We start from the raw sequence: 21,268 nt of genomic DNA on the forward strand, positions 1-21,268 counted from the left end.
ACTTTAAATGTCATACATAAGAATTTATATTTTGATTCTAGAGATAATAAGCAGCCACTGGACTTAAGAGGGAGAGTGTGACATGGTTAACTTTAAAAAATTTATTTGGTAGAGTGAAGAGTAAACTAAAGTAGGAAGATCATTGTAATAATGCAAGCATGGTGGAATGAGGGCCTGGTGGATATGTGACTGGAGAGAAAGGAGTGGATATAGGAGATGTTATGAAGACAGAAATAGTCTTGTATATAAGTCTTGTATATAAATGCTTGTATATGTGCAGTGAGTGAAAGGAAAGAATTGAGAATGACACATGAGTTGCAAAACCTGAATGATTAGAAGGTAGGCAGTGATAGATACCCTTTACAGAATTTTGAAAACTTTGATCAAAAGAAAACAATAGATAATGCATTTATTAAGTACTTACTTTGTACCAGGCATTATGTTAAGTACTGGGAATACAAATATAAGCAAGAAAGATACTCCATATTCTGAAAGAGCTTAGATTCTAATGAGAGAAAAACACAAAATTAGCTGGGAATAGGTAAAGACAGATACCATTGAGGGAGCAAGGTCAAAACTCAGGAGTTGAGTCTATAGAGCAATGAGCAGGGATGAGCTAGGAACTTCCTGAAATGATATATCTAGACTAAAACTCGTGGATTAGAAGAGGGGAACCATAGGTGTGGAGGCTGCTGAGGTAAAAGTAAAAAAATCTCCAGAGACAAAAATGAGAATGGAATGGAATGACATATATGGGTACAGGATTAGGCTTCAGCTTCCCTTATGGGACGAAGCCTGCTGCAGTAAATAGGGGAAGAGCTTCCACAGAGTTAAGAGTGGGATTAAGGGATAATGAAACATTTGTATTGGAGATGGGTATCAGTTGACTACGAGGGAACATTAATATTGAACCTAAAAATAGGCCTATGCTAACAATACGACAAAAATGTTATTACTTATTTTTGCAATGTAGACTGAACTTTTCTTCAAGTCTTCATAAATACTCTGGTAGATATGGAATACTTTATCTACATCTCAGTGATTTGTATGCTCACATTTTCCCACAGTGAACCAAATGTAGTTGGATGACTTGGAGCATTATCTAAAATTAGTAATGCTTTAGTTACAGTGTTGTTATCCTTAAAATATATTTCAACAGGTAGATTAAAATTATTTGAAAGCCATTCTTTTAAAACAACTTTTTTATATGACCACCAAAGAACTAGAACCAATCAGTGGTTGTACACAATTATTGGTTTTAATTTTAAATCTTTTTCTGCCTTACCTCCCATTAAAAGTGTTTGGTGATCCTTAGATCTTCTTTCATAGAAATGTAAGTTCTGTAAGGCATTTTTTTCTAGAATAAGCATGTGACATCTACATTAAGCATTTGTTAATCATTGTATCAACCTTTGATTATTTTCATCAGCTCATCAGGATATTTAGCTTCTAGAGTCTCATATTCATTGACCATCTCTCTGATAATTTTTAAATTATGCAGCTGAACTCCATTTTTAAAGTGATCTAACCAACGCTTACAATAAGTTTTTTTCTCTAGCTACTTCATTTTCATTTTTCTTCACTGCCTTAAATAAACTTGAAGTTTTTTCCTAATGGTTGTTGCACCAAGAAGAATACATTTTTTATTTCCATCTTTAGTCCATATAGCTAAGATACTCCTTTTCTATTATCAAAACATTTCTATTTCTTGTAGTTACAAAAGACAAAAAAAACTAATACAGTATTGCCTTTTTCTTTTATTTCATCTTCATGTCTTATAATTTTCTCTACTTTGAATTCAAGTGTTCCAACATCTCATTCCATGTTCATGCCATATAATTTCATCAGATTTTCATTTTAGTGTAATAACAAGCCTCTTTTTTTTTGTCCTGGCAGTGTTTTCATCTAAAGTGTTCTTCCTTTTGTCCACTTTGTTAAGGGCTCTTTAAAAAAATAACACAACTGTTGATAATATGATATACAGCAGCACATAACATCCACACATAACAGTAGGTAAGTGCAGATTGACAACATAGCAGGTTAAAACCTTCACTATCTCGCACATGTTATATTAACTGAATTTTGGCCAGTATTAATGTAACCAGGTTTTTGGTAATACTAAATCACTAAATTGAATTTTGCATGATTCAAATTTAAGTTAATTGGAGCTTATCTGCATATAGTTATTTATATGATGTTTCTCTTACCAGAATATGAACTTGTTGATGGCAGAGACCATGTTTTTGCTTTTTTCTATGTCCCCAATGCTTAGCATGGTGCCTGGAACATAATAAGCACTTAATAAGTGCATAGGATAATGACAATAATCGGGATAATGACTACAGTCTCTTAACATTATTTTTAGAATGTATTTAATGAATTTTTTATTTTTCACTATGTATAATTTTCAGTATTAAAGTATATTATAATATAATATTATTGATTATTATGTATACTACATTTCCTTTACCTCCCATTAAATTGTAATATATATTCAATATTTATATTATAAAGTATACATGTGTGTATAAATATATATACTATGATAAAGTATATTTTAATATATAAGACCAGCTTAAAGTACATTATAATATAAACTATATTATCTAGATATAGAATGTATACTGTATATAAAAATAAAGTGAAAGGGAATTCTAAACAATGATAGCAGTTATTTTAAGTTCAAGAATAGATTCCTAGGAAAATCCACTAAAGATCTTCCAAATTAAACGATTAAAAGTTGGTCACTTAATCAGTTGTCACTACATCCAACTGTACTAATACCTAGATTGCATGTCTCAATCATATTCACAAGAATAGGACAAACAACTTTGTCAAATGCTTTGTAGAAATCAAAGTGAATACCACCAATGCAGGAGTTCCAGGAAGGAGAAATCTCTTCTAGACTTGCTAAGAGCTTTCAAATTAGAATTCCTTAGGCTGCTTTGACTCTTGAAGTTCAGAAAATTTTTTTGTCCTTTTGAGAAAGTTCCCCTGCCCCTTTTTCTTCTTCTAATATCAGGAGGATATATAATTTAACCCCTTAAACTATTCCTACTCCCTTCAGGCCTGCAAGCTTAACTTCTTCCTTTTCAGTTTTATATTCCTCTATTCCCTAAACGAATGATTAGTTATTGTCAGACTGTCAGAGAGCAAGTAGATGTGCCACTCCAGTTTAGTATGGTTGCTGGATTCACATCCTGGCAATGACAGTTATTATATGATTCTGGGCAACTCATTTCACTTTGGTGTGACTCAATTTTTCTGTCTGTAAAGAAAGGATAATAGCATAATAATATCCTATTGTTTGGATTTGGGTTATTGTTTTCTTAGGTCAAAAGAAGGAGGAGCAGTTAAGCTTTGGGACCAGGAGCTAAGGCGCTGCCGTGCCTTCAGACTAGAGACGGGACAAATTACAGATTGTGTTCGCTCTGTGTGCAGAGGCAAAGTAAGATTTTTTTAAAAACATATTTATATAACAGGGATTAAAGAGTAATTTTTGTTAGACTTTTCTTTCTCAGCACTGTACTTCTTAGCATTTGTCACTGAGACTAATTTACTTGCTGTTTCTGATCTGCTACTTCATTAACTTTGCTGTCTTTCATACTACAACTCTATGTAGATTCCTTGTATCATTGTATGAGGTAGAAAGTCATCTTCCTCACCTTATCTATATTTACCTTTGCTTTTTTTCTTTAGCTTATTCCCACATTAAGTAAATTGAATTGAGAGACTATGTAGCTCGGTTGGTTAGAACATATTAGATAGCATGATAACCTATTAGTTGATCACAGAAAGAAATGGTGTATATAGTGGCCATAGACTATATCTCTAACACAATTAACCATTCAGGAAGAACTTGATAAAAGTGTGGCTTGTCCAAGATTGGTATGGGGTAGAATTCAAAGCCACATATCCTCCTAAGTGTAAATCAGTAGTCACTGATGTTTTATTAAAAAGGACAATATTATAATGATAGAATATGTATGATTTTTACCTGTGTTTCAGGGAAAGATACTAGTTGGGACTAAGAATGCTGAAATAATTGAAGTAGGAGAGAAAAATGCAGTTTGTAATATTTTAGTTAATGGTCATATGGATGGACCAATATGGGGACTTGCAACACATCCTTCAAGAGATTTTTTCCTTTCCGCTGCAGAAGATGGAACAGTAAGACTCTGGGATATTGCTGATAAAGTAAGTACAAATAGTTAGAAAGTTGTTACTATTTGCAACATTGACACAACAATACTGCATTTGTTAACAGTTAATGAAAATGTTTTCTCAGAAATTATATTGAATAGTTGATTGCCTTAGAGAAAACTGATTTGTATGTGCTATCTAATTTGAATCCTCCATTACTTTTTCCTCTTTCTCATGCAGAAGATGCTAAATAAAGTCAATTTGGGTCATGCTGCCCGTACTGTATGCTATAGCCCTGAAGGGGACATGGTAGCTATTGGTATGAAAAATGGAGAATTTATCATTTTACTGGTAACTTCTCTAAAAATATGGGGAAAGAAAAGAGATAGGAGATGTGCCATCCAAGACATCAGGTTAGTAAATATATTAGCATTTTTCTTGTTTAAGTCACCTTGAAATTCAGTACTTGTTGTGAACATAAAAGATGTCAGACTAATCCAGACAACCCAGGATTCTGTTTTTTGATAGACACTAAAGAATATATTATAGGGGAACAGTTTTATTCTTTGATGTCAGCCTTCAGAAATTATGACCAATTTAATGACTCTGAACTTTTAAAATTATCCTATTTAGTATTTTTATATCTACCTGCACATATTAAAAATTTCTTTAACCTTCAATTATGTTTTCAATTTATTGGAGGATAGAGTTTCTTAACCTGGCTTAACTTATATATGTAATTATTCCTTTTATTTGGATTAAAACTTACCTTTTCATGCTTTGAGATTCATTCTAAAAAAAGAGAGATTCCTTCTATTTATATTCTGGAATTTGGTAAGGAAGTCCATGGTCACCTATCCATTCAGGATGCTATAGATTTTTAGCTTGTTGTCCCACAACTTTCCTCTTTGTAAATGTTGAATTCTTAACTTTTTTCCCTTGAAAATTTGTACATTTTTTCAAATTGCATATTAACGAACTTAACATTCTTTTTTTCCAATAGTATTTTATTTTTCCAAATACATGTAAAGATAGTTTTCAACATTCATTTTTGTAAAACTTTGTGTTCTAAATTTTTCTTCATCCTTCCCTTAGCTTCTCCTGCTCCCCAAACAGGAAATCTGATATAGCTTAACTATGTGCAATCCTTTTAAACATATTTCCATATTTGTCATGTTGTGCAAGAAAAATCAAAAAAGGGGGGGGAAAACCACAAGAAATAAAAACACAAACAAAATTGGTGAAAATACTATGCTTTGATCCACAGTCTCCACAGGATTTTCTCTGGATGCAGTTGGCACTTTCCATCCCAAATCTGTTGGAATTTCCTTCAGTCATTGCATTGTTGAAGTTCATCGTCATATAACTTTGTTACCGTGTACTATGTTCTGGTTCTGCGCACTTCACTCAGCATCAGTTCAGATAGGTCTTTCCAGGCTTTTATGAAATCATTCTTCTGGTCATTTTGTACAGAACAATAATATTCCATAACATTCACATACCATAACTCATTCATCCATTATCCAACTGATGGGCATCCGCTCAGTTTCCAGTTTCTTGCCACTACAGAGGGCTGCCACACACATTTTTGCACATGTGGGTTCCTTTCTCTCCTTTAAGATCTCTTTGGGGATATAAGCCTAAGTAGAAACACTGATGGATCAAAGTATATGCAGAGTTTGATAATTTTTTGAGCATAGTTCTCTCCAGAATTGCTCTCCAGAATGGTTGGATTCATATTTCACACTCCACCAACAATACATTAGTGTTCCAGTTTTCTAACATCCCTTTCAACATTTATCATTATCTTTTCCTGTCACCTTAGCCAATCTGGGAGGTATGAGGTGGTACCTCAGAGTTGTTTTAATTTACATTTCTCTAATCAAGAGTGATTTATAGCATTTTTTCATATTACATAAAACGACTTTAATTTCATCTGAAAATTGTTCATATTCTTTGAACATTTATTGAGGAATAGAAATCCTAATTTTTAAAAATCAGTGTTTCTCTTGAACGATAATACTTTTTCACTCTCTGTATTCTGCATATCCAGTAAAATAGTTCAATGATTATTTAACTTCATCACAACACACAAGTTAGCTAGATGATAGTGATAGTCATGGGTTTAGAATTGTGTAGAAATTATTTTTCCCCATAGATTAGAAAGATCTGAATTTGTGTTCCATTATTTGAGTGTAACTATAATTTGCTCACATTGGCAAATTACTTCCAGTTTTTCTACTTACACACATGCTTAAGAATTTTATCACAGTGAAGATTATTTTCCACTTTCCTGCCAGCTCAAAAAACAGTGAAATCCAGCCAGCTTTTCTTTCCACGTAATTTTTGGCCCCACAATTTCCCCAGTGAAATTTACATTCTTTTAATATTTTCCCCTTTCAGATATCTTGAGAATTGCTCCTTTAATGCCTTCAAATTTTAATAGATGATTTTTCTGCATATACTTGGTCCAGTTGAGCTGTGTAGTTTCATTTCTACTTACACATTTAGAGACTGACACTTAAAAATACAAAGTGGTGTTTCCATACCATTATCACTGAAAAATAGTTTTGTTATAAAATGTGCTGAAAGATTTGTATCACTTTTCATTTTAAAAATCTTAGAATGAGTTGATTAAACTGACAACTCATTCTTTTGTTTCTAGTGCTTTATGAAGTAGATTCTCATCTCATACCACCATCCTCTCCCCCCTCCACTACTTTTCACACATCCAAATTATTTCAAATATATTATACTCTAGCCTCTTAAAATTCCATATAGGAGGTAATTCTGCTGTCCACACTGGAAAATAATTTCAGGGTGGAACATACCTCACTGATGGGAGATTCTTTGTATGTAAAACTTTACTGACAGGAAGTTGTCACTTGTGTCTAAATTAACTTCCTGGCATCCAGATATCAAAGACATCTATTACATGTTTGCCTTTTTTTTTCCTCCAAATTGAATATGATAATACAAATTGAATAATATAATACAAATTCTTGTAGCCTTTTTCTATAAGGCTAATATCCCTTCCCTCTTATCATTTATAAAATTTCCTTTGACTCCCAAAGTCTTCATTTTTGCTTTAAGTTGTGGAATACTCTTCTTTAAGCATCTGACCAATACTGATGCATTATTTTACAGTTCCCAATATGGACTTTTGATTTCTCTTTCCTCTGCAGACAGTAAAGAGATTTGGTCATCAAAAGTGTCTCTTCTGAGGAATGATTATTTGCATTGTGAGAATAATCTATAAAAAGTTAGGTACCTGGTTAAATATGCTTTAATCTTTTTTATTTAAAAGATTGAAAAAAATTTGCCTTATCTCCCATACTCTCCCTGATAGAAGAACTAACAAATCTTATGATTATATCATGGAAAAATGCTGTCCACTCACGAGAGACAACTGATGAAACTGAGTACAGAGTGAAACATTTTTTCCCCCACTATTTATCTTGGTTTTTGTTTTTGGCTAATATGGAAATGTTTTGCATAACTTCATATGTATAATGGAGATCATTGCTTTGAATTCTGATTGGGTGGGGGAAAGTCTGGAGAAAGATTATTTGGAACTCAAAAAAAATTAATGTTAAAAATCTTGAGATGATGTTGGGCAGACATTATTCTATACCCTTCCTTCTACAACCTCAGAAGCAGAGAAATCAAAGATGGAGCAACAGCCTTTTTTATTTTACTGTGTCCCTTTACTTCTAGTTGTGAATAAGCATCACATTATGATAGCAACACGTTTAAGTAGCCCTGTTAATCCCAGTGGTCCTGTGGAATTAGTGTGCCATATCTTAGACCCATTTTATATGTCAAGAACTGAGAATAACAATTAATTGACCTTGGTCACACAGTATATGACAATTTTGAGCCCTACTTGTTAAGTGTTCTTAATTATAAAGAAAAGTTTGGTAGGTATGGGTTAGTTGATAGGTATAGGCAGGCTTTAATATTTCAGAGAGAATAGAAATATCAAGGGAACAGGAATATCAAGCAGATGTGTTTTGAGTTTGTTTTTCTTTAAGATGCACCAAAAGTAATCAGGTAATGAAACATAAATTGTCATGCTCACTTTAATCATTATTCTTAATGGTATTTGTATCTTCTAAACAGTATTTATATCTACATATTTTCTTAGCATGGGCAAATCACAACCTCTCATAGTCTTAATTTCCCCTTCTGAAAAATGCTGGTTTAATTCAAATAGTCACTTAATAGTTTTTTTGTTTTTTTTTTTGTGGGAGAAAGTATTTTGCAAACTATGAGGCACTGAGGCACTGTATTACCATGCGATTATTTGAAAAATAAGCATATCTCAGAGATACTACATTGGATGGATCTACCAATAAAGCAAATCTTTTTTTGTTTTCCAGTGCATATAAAAGTTATATTTATATTATCCTATAGTCTATTTTAAGAATGCAATAGCATGTCTAAAAAAGTATATTTTATTAAGATGATTTTGTTGTTAAAATATGCTGACCATCATTTGAGCTTCAGCTTGCTGGTGAAGGAGTCTTCCCTCAGTGGTGTTAGCTGCTGAAGACTTGGAGGGTTGCGGTAATTTCTTAAAAATAAGACAAGGGAGTTTGTCATATTGACTCTTCCTTTCATAATGGATTTCTGCAGAGCATGCGACACTATTTGATAACATTTTACACACAATACAACCTCTTTCAAAATTGGAGTTAGGTCTCTCAAACTCTGTTGCTGGTTTATCAGATGACTTTATGTAATGATATGAATTCAGTACTGCTGTGTCTCAGAGAATAGGGAGGCTCAAGAAGACAGAGGAAGATGGTGGAACAGCCAATCAATCAGGGGAGCAGTGAGAACACACACATTTATCAAGTTCACCATAACGGCACCCTCAAACAATTACAAGAGTGACATCAAAGATCACACTAGTCACAGATTATCATCTTAGATTTTACAAGAATTACCAAAGTATAACACACAGATGATCATATGCTGTTGGACAAATAGTGTTGATACGTCACTTGACCCAGGGTTGTCACAAATCTTCCATTTGTAAAAATAAACCAACCAACCCACAAATATATGCAAAGCGCAATAAAGCAGAGATAAGGTATGCCTGTAGTAGAGAGAACCGGGTTGTGAGACACAGGCTGCTAAATTCTAGGTTTTACTGGATGAGCGGTCATGGGCAGGCAGGCATTTCCTTATTCAGTTGGAGTGAAGTTCTGGATTCCCTTAATGTTAATGCTCTTCCTCTTGTTTCTAGTTTATCTTGCAGGTATTTTGTTTGTACATGATTAATATGCGTATTCTCTTTTTCATTAGTCTGTGAGCTCCTGGAGAGTAGGAGAGCTTGGTTTTTGCCCTTTTTTGTATAACTAGTGTATTGTATCACTATACACTAGTATACTATAAGTATACTATAGGTGCCTGGCACCTAGTAGGTGCTTAATAAATGGTGGTTGATTGATAGGCTTCCCACATCATAGTTTTGGTGTAATGATCAAATAAAATACATATGAAAGCACTTTGAAAAACAGTGGACACTATAAATGTATATATTGGTCATATATTCATATTAGAAAAAGTATTGTGTTTCTAATTTTCTCATATCCCATTTATCAAGTTTATCACTTGGAACAACAGATCCATAATACAAGGAGCATAGGAAGGAGGAATATGTCAAAATTCAAATAGAGTGATCTGAATGCTAGATAATTGGCATACTGAAAATAAGTACTACATATATATTGATGCTCTAGGCAACTACATTCTGAAAAAGCAATAAACATTTTAAATTGATTTGGGAGACAATCTAGAAAAAAAACTGTTCAACTAAAGTGGAATTTTCACTTCATTACAAGTTAGTTCACAGCTTTCCAGTAGAGACTAGTATTTACAAAAGATCCAATTAGACAAAACATATTATCTAATACAACCCAGAGTGCTTGCCATAATTTAGAAAATAATTTCTAAGTCAAGAATGGAAAAACCTGTACTTTTAAATCTTTGAACTATTTCAAATGTATTGGATTTTTTTTTGTATGTTTTTCCTTATTTGTTTAGGTTTAGTCCAGACTCCCGATACTTGGCAGTGGGTTCTAGTGAGAATGCTGTGGATTTTTACGACCTAACATTGGGTCCCACCCTTAATAGAATTAGCTACTGCAAAGACATCCCAAGCTTTGTTATTCAAATGGACTTTTCTGCTGACAGCTGTTATCTTCAGGTATGGCTTATCAAAAGTATTTGTGTAGTGTTTTCATTTAGGTACTCTTAAATTTGATCTTTATACTACTACTATTTTAATTTCCATATTTCCATATTTTGACATTTTCTCTAGTCCCTTGGGGGGAAAAACATTTTTATAAGTGCTGTGTTTCTAAAAAAAAAAAATTAGAAATATGGAAATTAAGTGACATTATTTTATGTACGTAATATAATAGCATTTATAAACTCATGACTTTTGCCAGTATCTCATGTAATTGAAATCTTGTCTCTTTTTTATGACGATGAAAGGTCTCCACTGGTTCATATAAACGGCATGTCTATGAAGTGCCTTCAGGAAAACAGCTGATGGATCAGGTTGCCATTGACAGAATAACTTGGGCTACATGGACTAGGTAAATGTTTCAGAAGCTCAGAATTAGTTTTCTTCAAATGGCCAATTTAGCTAAGGATCAGTTTTCTTAACTCTGATATATAAGGCAAGAGCTGTCTGAAAACAAAATAATCCAAAAGTTTTCTTTATATCAGTTATACTTCATTCTCCAAGGTACTCTCAAAAAATGCCTGCCAAAGATAACCTGGTGAGCTCTTCTTATGCAATTAAGTGAATGAAGAATAAATTTAACTGATAGCTGGTTTTAATTTATGTCTGGTGCTTGTCTTTTTAACAAATATCCAGTTTTTTTAGAATCTCATTTTAAAAAAAAACAAAGCATTGACTACTTGGTCATTTTTCTTCACTGAAGTAGTATGCGGGGCAGCTGTGGCATAGTGAATAGAGCCCCAGCCCTGAAGTTAGGAGGACCCAAGTTCGAATATGCCCTCAGACAATACTTCCTGTAGCCCTGGGCAAGTCACTTAGCCCCAATTGCCTCAGAAAAAAAAAAGATGAAAATATTCATCACCATTTTCCAATGGCAGCATTAACTTAAGAGATGATTTTGTGTTTTGTTTAAGCAGTAGCTGCCACTTTTCTCTCAAGAGCCTTTACAGTTACATTTAAGTTGTTGCAAAGAAAGGTCTTTGATGAATACAAGTCAGTGTGATAAATTTCTGCATATCTTAGAAAAGTGAAAAAACTGCAGATTACAATTATGTATTTAAATACAGCAATGACTACACTCTAGGCAGTTGATATAATCTTTGTTATACAGACTCCATGACACATTATTTTTCCCAATATTGATCATATGTTTGTACAGGTTTTTTTTTGTTTTGTTTTGTTTTTTTAACTGTATAAGATGAACAATGCCCACAAAATTAGCATTTTATAATTGCTTTGGGAGAACTGAATTATTGATTTCCATAGTTGTCAGTACAATTCTAATTAGAAAAAAGAATTGTCTTCAGCAGCCTTTTAAGTATCAACTCGATTTTGAAAAATCCATTCATTGGTTGGCCCTAAAACAATTTAATATCTAATTATACAAAAATATGTAAGCCAACCAGGTGTTTTCACAAGTAACCATTAATTCAAATGGGAGTTATTTCCTGCCTTAACTTGGTTCTTTCCTTAAATTTCCCATATAGTTTATTACTAAAGACTTCCTCCTTTAATTTCATATTCTATGGGTTTCTCTTAGAAATCTTGTTTAAAATCCTAGATATACTACTTAAAACATGTGCTTTTTTCCAGTAAACTGTAACTTTGGGATTTTCCAGTGAACACAGTGACTTTTTTCTGTCCTTTGCCCACCCAGCATTCTAGGAGATGAAGTAGTTGGAATATGGTCAAGACATACTGAGAAAGCTGATGTCAATTGTGCCTGTGTATCTCATTCAGGAATCAGCCTTGTAACTGGAGATGACTTTGGCATGGTCAAGCTATTTGACTTTCCATGTCCAGAAAAATTTGTAAGTGTTTATTTTGGTTTAGTGTTTTGTTTTATTGGACTAGTTCTCCCAAGTAGTTTTTAAAAAATCATTAGTACTTAATTCCCTTTAAATCAGAACCTTTAAAAAAAACCCAAAACTACTTCTATCCCAATGCCTTTCACTCATTTAATAAGCAATTATTTCTTAAATTAGAAAATGTTGCAGGCAAAGCCCTAATTTTAGAATGCATTGTATTCCAAGTTATATGTCACTTACCTGGAACCCAAATAAAATTTTTTCATTCAGAAAATTATTTGCATGACATCTAAAATGAAGAGATAAACCCTAGAGGTTGGCAACTGAGGAAAAAGGGCAATTTTGGGAGCAGATGTTCCATGGTGGCTATTCATAAGTAATATCTAGTTCAGGTCTAAGGAAGCCAAGGGCTGGCCATATTTTTTTCATTTGGAAATATTTCAGTTTCTCTCTATATGCTTACCAAATTAACCTAAATTTTCCAGATTTTTTAGGGTATCTATTTCACATCCATGAATAGAAAACAAAGCTTTAAATTTTAATGTGCACACCAAGTTTTAAAGATTTTTTTGTTTATATGTGTGCACACACATATAAACAAAAAATGCAGTGTGCACATATGCATATGCTCACATAACACACATACATACACACATACATTTAAGTACTAGTTTCCCATTCCAAATTAGAACATAAACACTCCTTGCAAGTAGTGGTTGTTTCATTCAATGAATTCATATTTAATTCCCCAAAGCTTGGCATTATAGTTAATAAATGTTTGTCATAGGAATGTCTACTTCTAAATTTATATCTATCCATCTATATACATAGTTACCAACTCTAAATTATCCTAAGGACACATTTTTTTGAGATAGGATGGTTATCACATTTCTAGGTATAATTTGCTCTCTTCACACATATACTGGGAAAGATGACTTTTTTTTAAAATAAAATATGACAACATCTTTGCCTGGAAAATCAAATTTAACCTATATTTTATTAAATACTATAGAGTGCATGTTTGTTTCCATGTCCAAATACTATCTAATAGGGTAAATCTCTTTGGACTAAGCCATATCTAAGGCCTATAAGAGAATCAAGGTCTTTAAAATACTCTAGATAGCTTTTCTAGCAGATCTTTGTTTCATATGAATTTGTCTCCTAAAGGAAACTTCTGATGTCTCATTTTCACCATGATTTTCCTTTCTCTCCATTCAGGCAAAACACAAGAGGTTCTTAGGACACTCTGCACATTTGACCAATATTCGGTTTACAAGTGGGGATCGACATGTTGTCAGTGCCGGAGGAGATGACTGCAGGTTGCTATTTTTCCCTACTCAAAAAAAGATTAGGAAGGGTAGAATGATGAAAAAAATTACAGGAAAATATTTACCAAGTAATACATGAAAGGATGTTTTTCAAAAATTGAGTTTAAAGAATTTGCTGTGGAACAGATATAGTTCTCATTGTAAGAAGGTAGAATCATTATTTCGTGTTTAAGTAAATTATGAGAGGAAAGACTAGAATTTCTTTATAGATTATTTGGCTAATAGTACAAACATTGCAAACACAATTTAAAAGTGGTTATTGCTCACATTCTTTTAGAATCCGACAGAACTTAAGTGCCTTCATTAAATTTCATCAAATTTAAGTACTTTGAGCAAATTGCCATTTTTTTCCCTCTAACAACTTATTTTTGTATTTATTTCAAATTGCAGCTTATTTGTCTGGAAATGCATGCATATGCCACACTGAAGGAAACTGGAATGCTAGGAAGATACTATATAAAATTATTCAAGAACACAAAAAGCAACAAAGCCTTTGCATGATCAAGAAATGGTGCTAACTCCAAAATGAATCAAATTGGGGAAATGCCTAGAATCTTATCAGAAAGATTATTAATCTAGTATATTTGCTGTGGTACCTAATCATGTTGGTAGTCCTGTTCACTGCCAGATATTCAAAATAATATTCAGATAAATCATAGAGTTGAATGTGATCTTCACATAAGATCAAGGATTTTATTTTAAACAAAAGTTATTTTTTTTTCTGGGCTTTCAGTATCAAATTGGCAATTTTGGTATAATCAGGAATTTTTTTGGGGAGGAGGGGGGAGGTAGGTGAAAGACCTTTATTCTTTATATTCCCACTTTTTTCTTTACCTTACCCATTATTCCTGTTCACCTTTTAGTTTCATTTTCTTTAACTTTACTATACAGTTAGATAGATATTCTTTCCCACTCTTCTTTCCCCTGAAAACAAAAAGCATTGGTTATTAAGGAAAATGAAGTTATTTCAGAGTGTAACTTCTTCATTTCAGCAAATTGGTAGCAAACTAAAAATCTGACAATGGCTCACATACAATAAATTTTCCCAGAGAAAATTTGGTATTATTTAAAAACTTGTTTATAAAAACTGAAATCATTGCAAATTTCAGAACTATCATATCTACAATGAGTAAATCAATGCTTAGTAGTAAATACACATGAAACTGCTCTCATAGACCATTAGTAATTTGATTTTTGCCATGACTTGGAAACAAATTTTTTACTTTGTTAATGCTGAAAAGTGTAACTCTTAATTACTGTTTTATGAATAAATCTATTGCAATTTTAACATCAAATTTTCATAATGATATATTATCACAGTCCCAAAATGTTTGAGCTTTCATCACCTTTTTCTAAGGTTCAGAAATTAGTCATATAAACAAAGAACATTTAGTACCCTAAATAAACAGAAAATTGGAGTGATGATTCTCACTTTATTTGTGGGATAAATAATACTAACATAATGAAATATTTTTAAATTAATAGAAATTTTAGGCAGGAATAAAACAACTGAAAGGCACCATGTTTGAAAGCCATGGCGATTCATGTTTTGGTAAGATTTAGATGGCATTCATCTGACATTTCTTCCAATCTTGGGACTAATACTATTTTAGTTGGACTTGTAAAATATTATTCACACAGCAACTTTATTTTTTAAAATTATGAATGTGAAATAAATTCATTGGTTTATGATAAATACTTGGCATAAATTTAGTGTGAGGGAATATTGTTTTTTTCCCTATTGGGAAGATTCACACAATCTTCTACAGACTGGTTTCCAGTGATTTAAAAAAAAAAAAAATACTAAATCAAATGAATATTGGATCTGTTTCAAAATTGAGCACATTAAAAAATTACTGCCTGGCTAATTTAGACAAATGAGTGATATACTTTAAATTTTTCCATTATTTCTTGCTAAGGACAAATAATTTACACCATTTTATGTATGAAATTAAAGTCCAATCCCAATTTAGAAAATCTGTGTAACATCTATTTAAAATACCTAAAAAAATCTATTGTGGGCTAGCTGTCCCTTTTCCCTGCTCCTCCTCTCTCCCCAGTCCTTTAGATACTTGGATGTAGACTATTACATTAAGTCATTGGAGTACAATGTTTTAAACTGCTGCAAAAAACACACTGATATGTCCCAGTGGCTTAATTTAATATGGCATCCAGATTTATCTAACTGCTTTCAAAATTAGCTCAATGTAGAAAAACAAAAGTCATTTGCTTTTATGAACAATGCAAATATTTGCTGTATGTGGAATTCTGAGAACAATTATTTAATTATATGTCAAATGCAGATCATTGTTCTCTAAGGCAAAAAACATCAGAGGTAAATAATGTTAAGATTCTCTATTTGTAAGACATGAATAGTTAGAAATTCTGAATAGCATTCCCAAATACACAAGTTCATTTGGAAAGATAGATGAAATATGTTCTCTCATGTCCCCTATTGATATAAACTCTAATATCAATGGATTCTCCCAAATTCTGGATAAAACTAGTTTTAGGATTCATTCATTTTCTTAATCTTTTAAGCAATTCTCACTTAACAAATTTCCCTAATAATATAGCACTACACCCAAGAAGTAGTGAGAAGAAACTTCTCCTAAACTGCTCAGTGAGACAGTTCATTTCAAAAACTTTTAATGTTCATTCAGCACAGAACTAGATGTGCTTCCAATTAGTGATATGCCAGTTAAGCAATAGTAGAATGTTAGACTATGGAGTAAATCAACTTTGTCCAACTGCTTAATGCTTTTAAACAATAGATCTATCTTAGTTTTACCTTTTAAATATAGATAAGAAACATAGCTGCAGTACTGAAATCTTAATGACTTTCTAAATGATGAATTTTAACAGGAATTTATTTGGCAAAGTATCATATAAAGTCATTCAATGTATCATATAAAGTCATTCAATATAAGACAGTACTGAGTAGCATGCTCAAATTTCTTCTATGTATCCCAGACATTTTTAAAAATTTGCACTGAAAAGAAAGGGGAGATTTTCCCCTCTCAGGCAGTGCATAGTCAGTCTCTATTGGGAATGAGCTATTTTGGAAAATCAGGTTAGGTGACTTCTTAATTTACATCTGTAAAATTTGGCAGATACTAGACAGCCTTAATCCAAGTCTTCTTTAGTTAAAATTTAAAACCACGTTGCTAATTTTATTTTCAAAAATTAATTGTGGGGAAGATAAAATGTTAGGTCACATGGGATATACTGCCGTATTTTATGAAAATCTTTTCCAGTTTCATTTTTAAAACCCTGAAAATTATTTTTGCGTGCATGACATGATTTATTTGGTTAATTTTATCAACTTGATTTGTAATCTATTACTTCTGTTACCTGTAATTTCACTGGGTTTATAAACACAAAAGCATGCCAAAGCCTACTATGCACTCTTTGTACCAATCACTGTGCTATTATTGTCAAGACCAAAACCATCTCCCTTGTTTGGTCCTCTGTTCTTGTTAATTCTGGATCAAACTTTAAAAATTTCCCAGCATTTGTTTTGTGTCATTTCTTATGTCAAAGAAACTGTAGTTAAAAGAACAAAGCAGTTATATTTTTATGTAAGTGGCAAAATGTTATAGTTCAAGGACAAAAACAATCAATTTCTCACATACTAGAATGATTTTTCTCCCCAGAGAAGTTCCAACAGCTGTTAACCTGTTCGGATTCTTTTTGTTGTTGTTGTTTAAGTATGAGTGGAGATAATCCTATTATAGTCTCATTTTTCCTAAATGGCATTAGCCATTTGAACCAAATATGTTTATTCACTTTACTTTATAAACATTTTTTTGGGGGGGTGAGGGAAGGCCTTGTTTCTGCCATTAAGTTTAGATTAGTTTTAATAAGAATGTGAGAGAAGTATCTTTTCCCCTAAACCAAACAGCTTTGTACTTTTGAGGAGAGGTGGAGGTGGTGGTACTGTAAAAACTCTGCATAAAAATGTATTTGAAATCTGCTTCTCTTTTCCTTTCCCTATTAATTAAATCATGCCTTTAGAATCAGTGTAGCAATTCTAACTTTTCTCCATTTTGTGAAACAAGGAAGTTTCTAAAGGAGACTCTCTTCTATTAAATAGTAGCTTGTTCATTCTCTATAGGATGAACCAAGCCAGTATCTTATGTACACACTCAATAACTGGAAAATTAGATTGAGTTAATATGTATTTTTTCTTGTTAACCTAATTTAAGGAGGAAAAATTTAACCCTTTTAAGTTAGCTCCTTGCCTTCTATTCATATTTGTTTTTGAAAAATCAATGTTTCCATCTCTACTTCAACTAAATAAGGAATGTTCTTTAAAGCCAATTTTGCATTGTTTTATTCTGAAGTATGTATGACCAACTTTGCTTTTAATCAAATGGAGCTTTTTTTTTCCCTTCCTTTTCTATGTTAAATGGGCCCAAAGATATAGTCATATTAAACATGTGAGGGATATCTTTAAATGTGTTCCTCTGGTATCTATTTGGGCATTTAATCCTTGACTTTATAGTTCTGTAATTTTAAAATATAGAATTCAGATCTGCTTTATTTAAAAAAAAAAAACTTACAAGTATGCTGTATGCTGTTCCAACAATTATAATTTCCTGGCGTGTTAAATTTTCATAATGTGAAGATGTATGTATAGCTATATATTTGTTAAAGCAGAGTTTAATTTGTGTTACAACTGTTTTATGATATCCTGTGTATATACTTGTAAAAATTCTTTTGTATATTTTTTGTGAAAATGTCATTCCCCAAAAGATTTACTGAAAAAAGCATATGTAACAATAATAAATGAAAACATTTTAAAGAATTGCACATTGTACACAATTTTTGCAGTTACCATTCTAAATGTTTTACTAAAAACACAAACAGCCTTACTTTCTATTCTTTTAGCAGCAGATTTGCTATGGAAAAAAACTTGGGCAAGTAGAACCCATCTGACTTTCAAAGCCCAAAACAGCTTCCAAAGCAATAAGGTATTTAAACTGCAAGGTCTGCATCTGTTTCCATTCTTTTAAAAATGGGATGGGGGAGAAGAAGGGAGAAGGAATCTTGACAGTTCACCCAACACTATTTTTATTCTTTGTATTACCCTGGCTCATTTCAAACTGGTTAGGGCAACTGTATTTATATACCCAGCACTAATATAGGCCTCATAAAAATGATACAATCAGTCTTTTAATTACTTTTGATACCACACTCAGAATTCTAATTTTATAAACACTGGGACTCAAAGTAGCAGGATACAAACCATGCCTCAAAATGTTTTAATGGAATTTAAAGTAAGTTTTTTTTTCCTTACACACTGACTTCTCTTCATAGTAAAAAACCCATGTTAAAACCACTTAATAAAACTTACAAATTTGAAAAATTAGACACTTCAAATAGGCAACAAACTTCATATTATGAAAACAATATATTCCAAGTTCAAAAGATCTGATAAATTTGTAGAATGTCTTTCACCAGTAGAGTTCAAAGATGGGAGCTTTTAAAATCCATGATCTTCTAGCTACAATGTCTGGTTGTCATTCACTAAAAAAACAAAAACACAAATTATTACTGTGTTCATACATAATTTTAGCATTCTTCTCCTTTAGGGAATCTGATGTGAATCGAATATTGCTTTTCAAGTCTGATCAAACCACAGCTTACAAAATTTTTAAGACATATGTCATAGGGATCAAAGATAGCAAAACATCTACCTTGGCTATCAGCTTTAAATAGATAAACAGAATAAGAACTGATTTTGTTTTAATTCTTCTTGACAAAACTTAGAATTATTCATAACCAACTCAAAATGTGCCTCCCCAGTAATAGGCATTTAACAAATTCTTAAAAAAAAAAAAAATTCAGGTTTCTAATTAGAATGAAGGGATTTATTTTGAAAAATCTGACTCTTGAGTTACTCAAAAAGAGCAAGAGCCCAGAATCTTTGATAACACTACTGCAGCTAGGTCCCAATCATTAGGAATTGTTGAATCAAATACTGCCAACTAGTGGGGGGAGGAGAGGGAAATCAATAAAACTGATGGAATAGTTTAAAAAAAAAAGTGACCCAGAGAACATCTAAGTCAAATCCATACCCAAAACAAGACTTAGCATACCATCAAGTAGTTCATCCAGGGTTTATTCTAGTGAGGAGAGAACCTTGCCTCCCCAAACCAATTGATAACTTTTTAAAGTTTTTAATAGGAGGAAAGCTTTTCCTTAAATGAAGCCTAACTAAATCTGCCTTTCTGTGTAAGTAGTATACGAGAAGCATCTTTTTCTGTCTTTTGTTCTCTTACACTAATTTAAATACATATCAGTTACTGAGTTCTTAGAGAACTCAAAGATCATCTAAAGATGATCACTTAGAAAATGCTTTTTTAATTCAATCTAATAGAGCCCATTCATTTTAGAAATTAGAAAATCAAGGCCCTTGAAAAGTTAAAAAACAAAATTGATAGTTCTCTTGACTTAACCCAGCACTCTTTACACTATATTCTTTTTATCCCTCTGAAGACTGTCATTTTGATTTTACCTGGTTTGAGGTCGAGTCCATTTCAAGGCATGACGTGGTGGCACAGTAATTGCTGGATGGTAAAATGTGCAGTCAGGTCTCGTACACTGAGTGTTAAACCTACAGTGCTAAAGAACAAACAAACAAAAAAAACAAAAACAATTTTTTTTTAATTGGCTTTGTCAGTATGTAAAAATTTAATAATAATATCTGGCCCATAAAATTCTCATCTTTGCCCCTATCCGAGAGCTTAAGCAAAGTAATCAAATATTAGGGATATGAATCAATGGCTTTCATTTTACCTTGCTGTCTCATATTTTCATTCCTGATTTATGACAGAAAAAACTTGAAAAAACACTTCATCTTATGCCTAGTACAAAGCAGGTATTTAATAAATGCTTAATTGAAAGGCTAGATTCGTCATTCTTACAATACAAAAATTTTCCATTATGGAAAATCATATATATTATGTTAACTTTTTTGGTCAGTCACATCCTTTTCTTTACTTTCAAAACAAAAAATAAAATTTAAAATTATTTGTAACTTGTTGGTAAATTAAATATCCTTCAGGCAGAATATCTGTTGGTCCAAATTGTAAACTGATAGTGGTGTCTGGACCTAGAAGGGACCCTCTAGAAAGAATCTAAACAACCCTTCCATTAAAAAACAAAAAACAAACAAAACAAAAACAAAAACAAAAAAACTGAGCAGGTATCTAAATATAAAATTGTTTAGTGAGAGAGGAAAGAAAACTAAAGAAACTTATGTGCACCAACCAGTTATCACCATCTTGGATATAAAGGCACATTGCCCAACCAGCATTACTTTGACCAAATCCAAATGTAACAACACTAAGATCTCTACTCTCATACCACTCCAGCCAATAACTAACAATAATGGATTTGTGCTATGTAGGCCTACAAGAGGTATACTCCCAACCTCATCAACCTTTTAGGAATCGGTCAGTCACAGAAAACTATTTGATCCACATATTTCACCATTTCCTTCTAATTTTGAGTTTTTATAGTACAAATTTATGTAGCTATATATTTTTTATTTTCCCCTAATTTCATAAATTGCAATTAGTGTTTATAGGGAATATTGCTGTAAGAGCTGAATTCTACCTCTTGGCTCTTGTCTAGGTGAGGAATGCTTTACCTCAGGCATAGAGAACAATGAAATAGATGACAAGAAAGTTTTACTAAAAAAAGGTCACATCTAAAACTCA

The 21,268-nt window shown here is 32.3% G+C and overlaps 2 protein-coding genes across 20 annotated transcripts in view; one reads left to right on the forward strand and one right to left on the reverse strand.

Annotated features, from left to right (window-relative positions):
• Positions 1 to 17,794, forward strand: part of EML5 (EMAP like 5) — a 200,746-nt gene extending 182,952 nt beyond the window's left edge. For 5 of the 8 annotated variants that reach the window (XM_031952379.1, XM_031952380.1, XM_031952382.1 and 2 more), the window contains 7 exons: positions 3,334 to 3,448; positions 4,009 to 4,197; positions 4,384 to 4,556; positions 10,198 to 10,360; positions 10,651 to 10,754; positions 12,060 to 12,213; positions 13,429 to 13,651. In XM_031952379.1, coding sequence (XP_031808239.1) covers positions 3,334 to 3,448; positions 4,009 to 4,197; positions 4,384 to 4,556; positions 10,198 to 10,360; positions 10,651 to 10,754; positions 12,060 to 12,213; positions 13,429 to 13,617 — 1,087 coding nt within the window. In that variant the 3' untranslated portion in view covers positions 13,618 to 13,651. Of the gene's footprint in view, positions 1 to 3,333; positions 3,449 to 4,008; positions 4,198 to 4,383; positions 4,557 to 10,197; positions 10,361 to 10,650; positions 10,755 to 12,059; positions 12,214 to 13,428; positions 13,652 to 13,928 lie in introns of those variants that run through there. The other 3 variants (XM_031952383.1, XM_023501633.2, XM_031952381.1) reach the window with 2 other exon arrangements.
• An 803-nt stretch (positions 17,795 to 18,597) lies between these two features.
• The window catches only part of ZC3H14 (zinc finger CCCH-type containing 14), a 45,386-nt gene continuing 42,715 nt past the window's right edge, over positions 18,598 to 21,268 (reverse strand). For 9 of the 12 annotated variants that reach the window (XM_031952393.1, XM_031952387.1, XM_031952386.1 and 6 more), the window contains 2 exons: positions 20,062 to 20,168; positions 18,783 to 19,070 (listed from right to left, as the gene is read on the reverse strand). In XM_031952393.1, the coding sequence (XP_031808253.1) occupies positions 19,064 to 19,070; positions 20,062 to 20,168 (114 nt within the window). In that variant the 3' untranslated portion in view covers positions 18,783 to 19,063. Of the gene's footprint in view, positions 19,071 to 20,061; positions 20,169 to 21,268 lie in introns of all 12 variants that reach the window. The other 3 variants (XM_031952394.1, XM_031952390.1, XM_031952388.1) reach the window with 1 other exon arrangement.

This window comes from Sarcophilus harrisii, chromosome 2, assembly GCF_902635505.1.
Source record: "Sarcophilus harrisii chromosome 2, mSarHar1.11, whole genome shotgun sequence".
In the NCBI taxonomy this organism is placed as follows: Eukaryota; Metazoa; Chordata; class Mammalia; order Dasyuromorphia; family Dasyuridae; genus Sarcophilus; species Sarcophilus harrisii.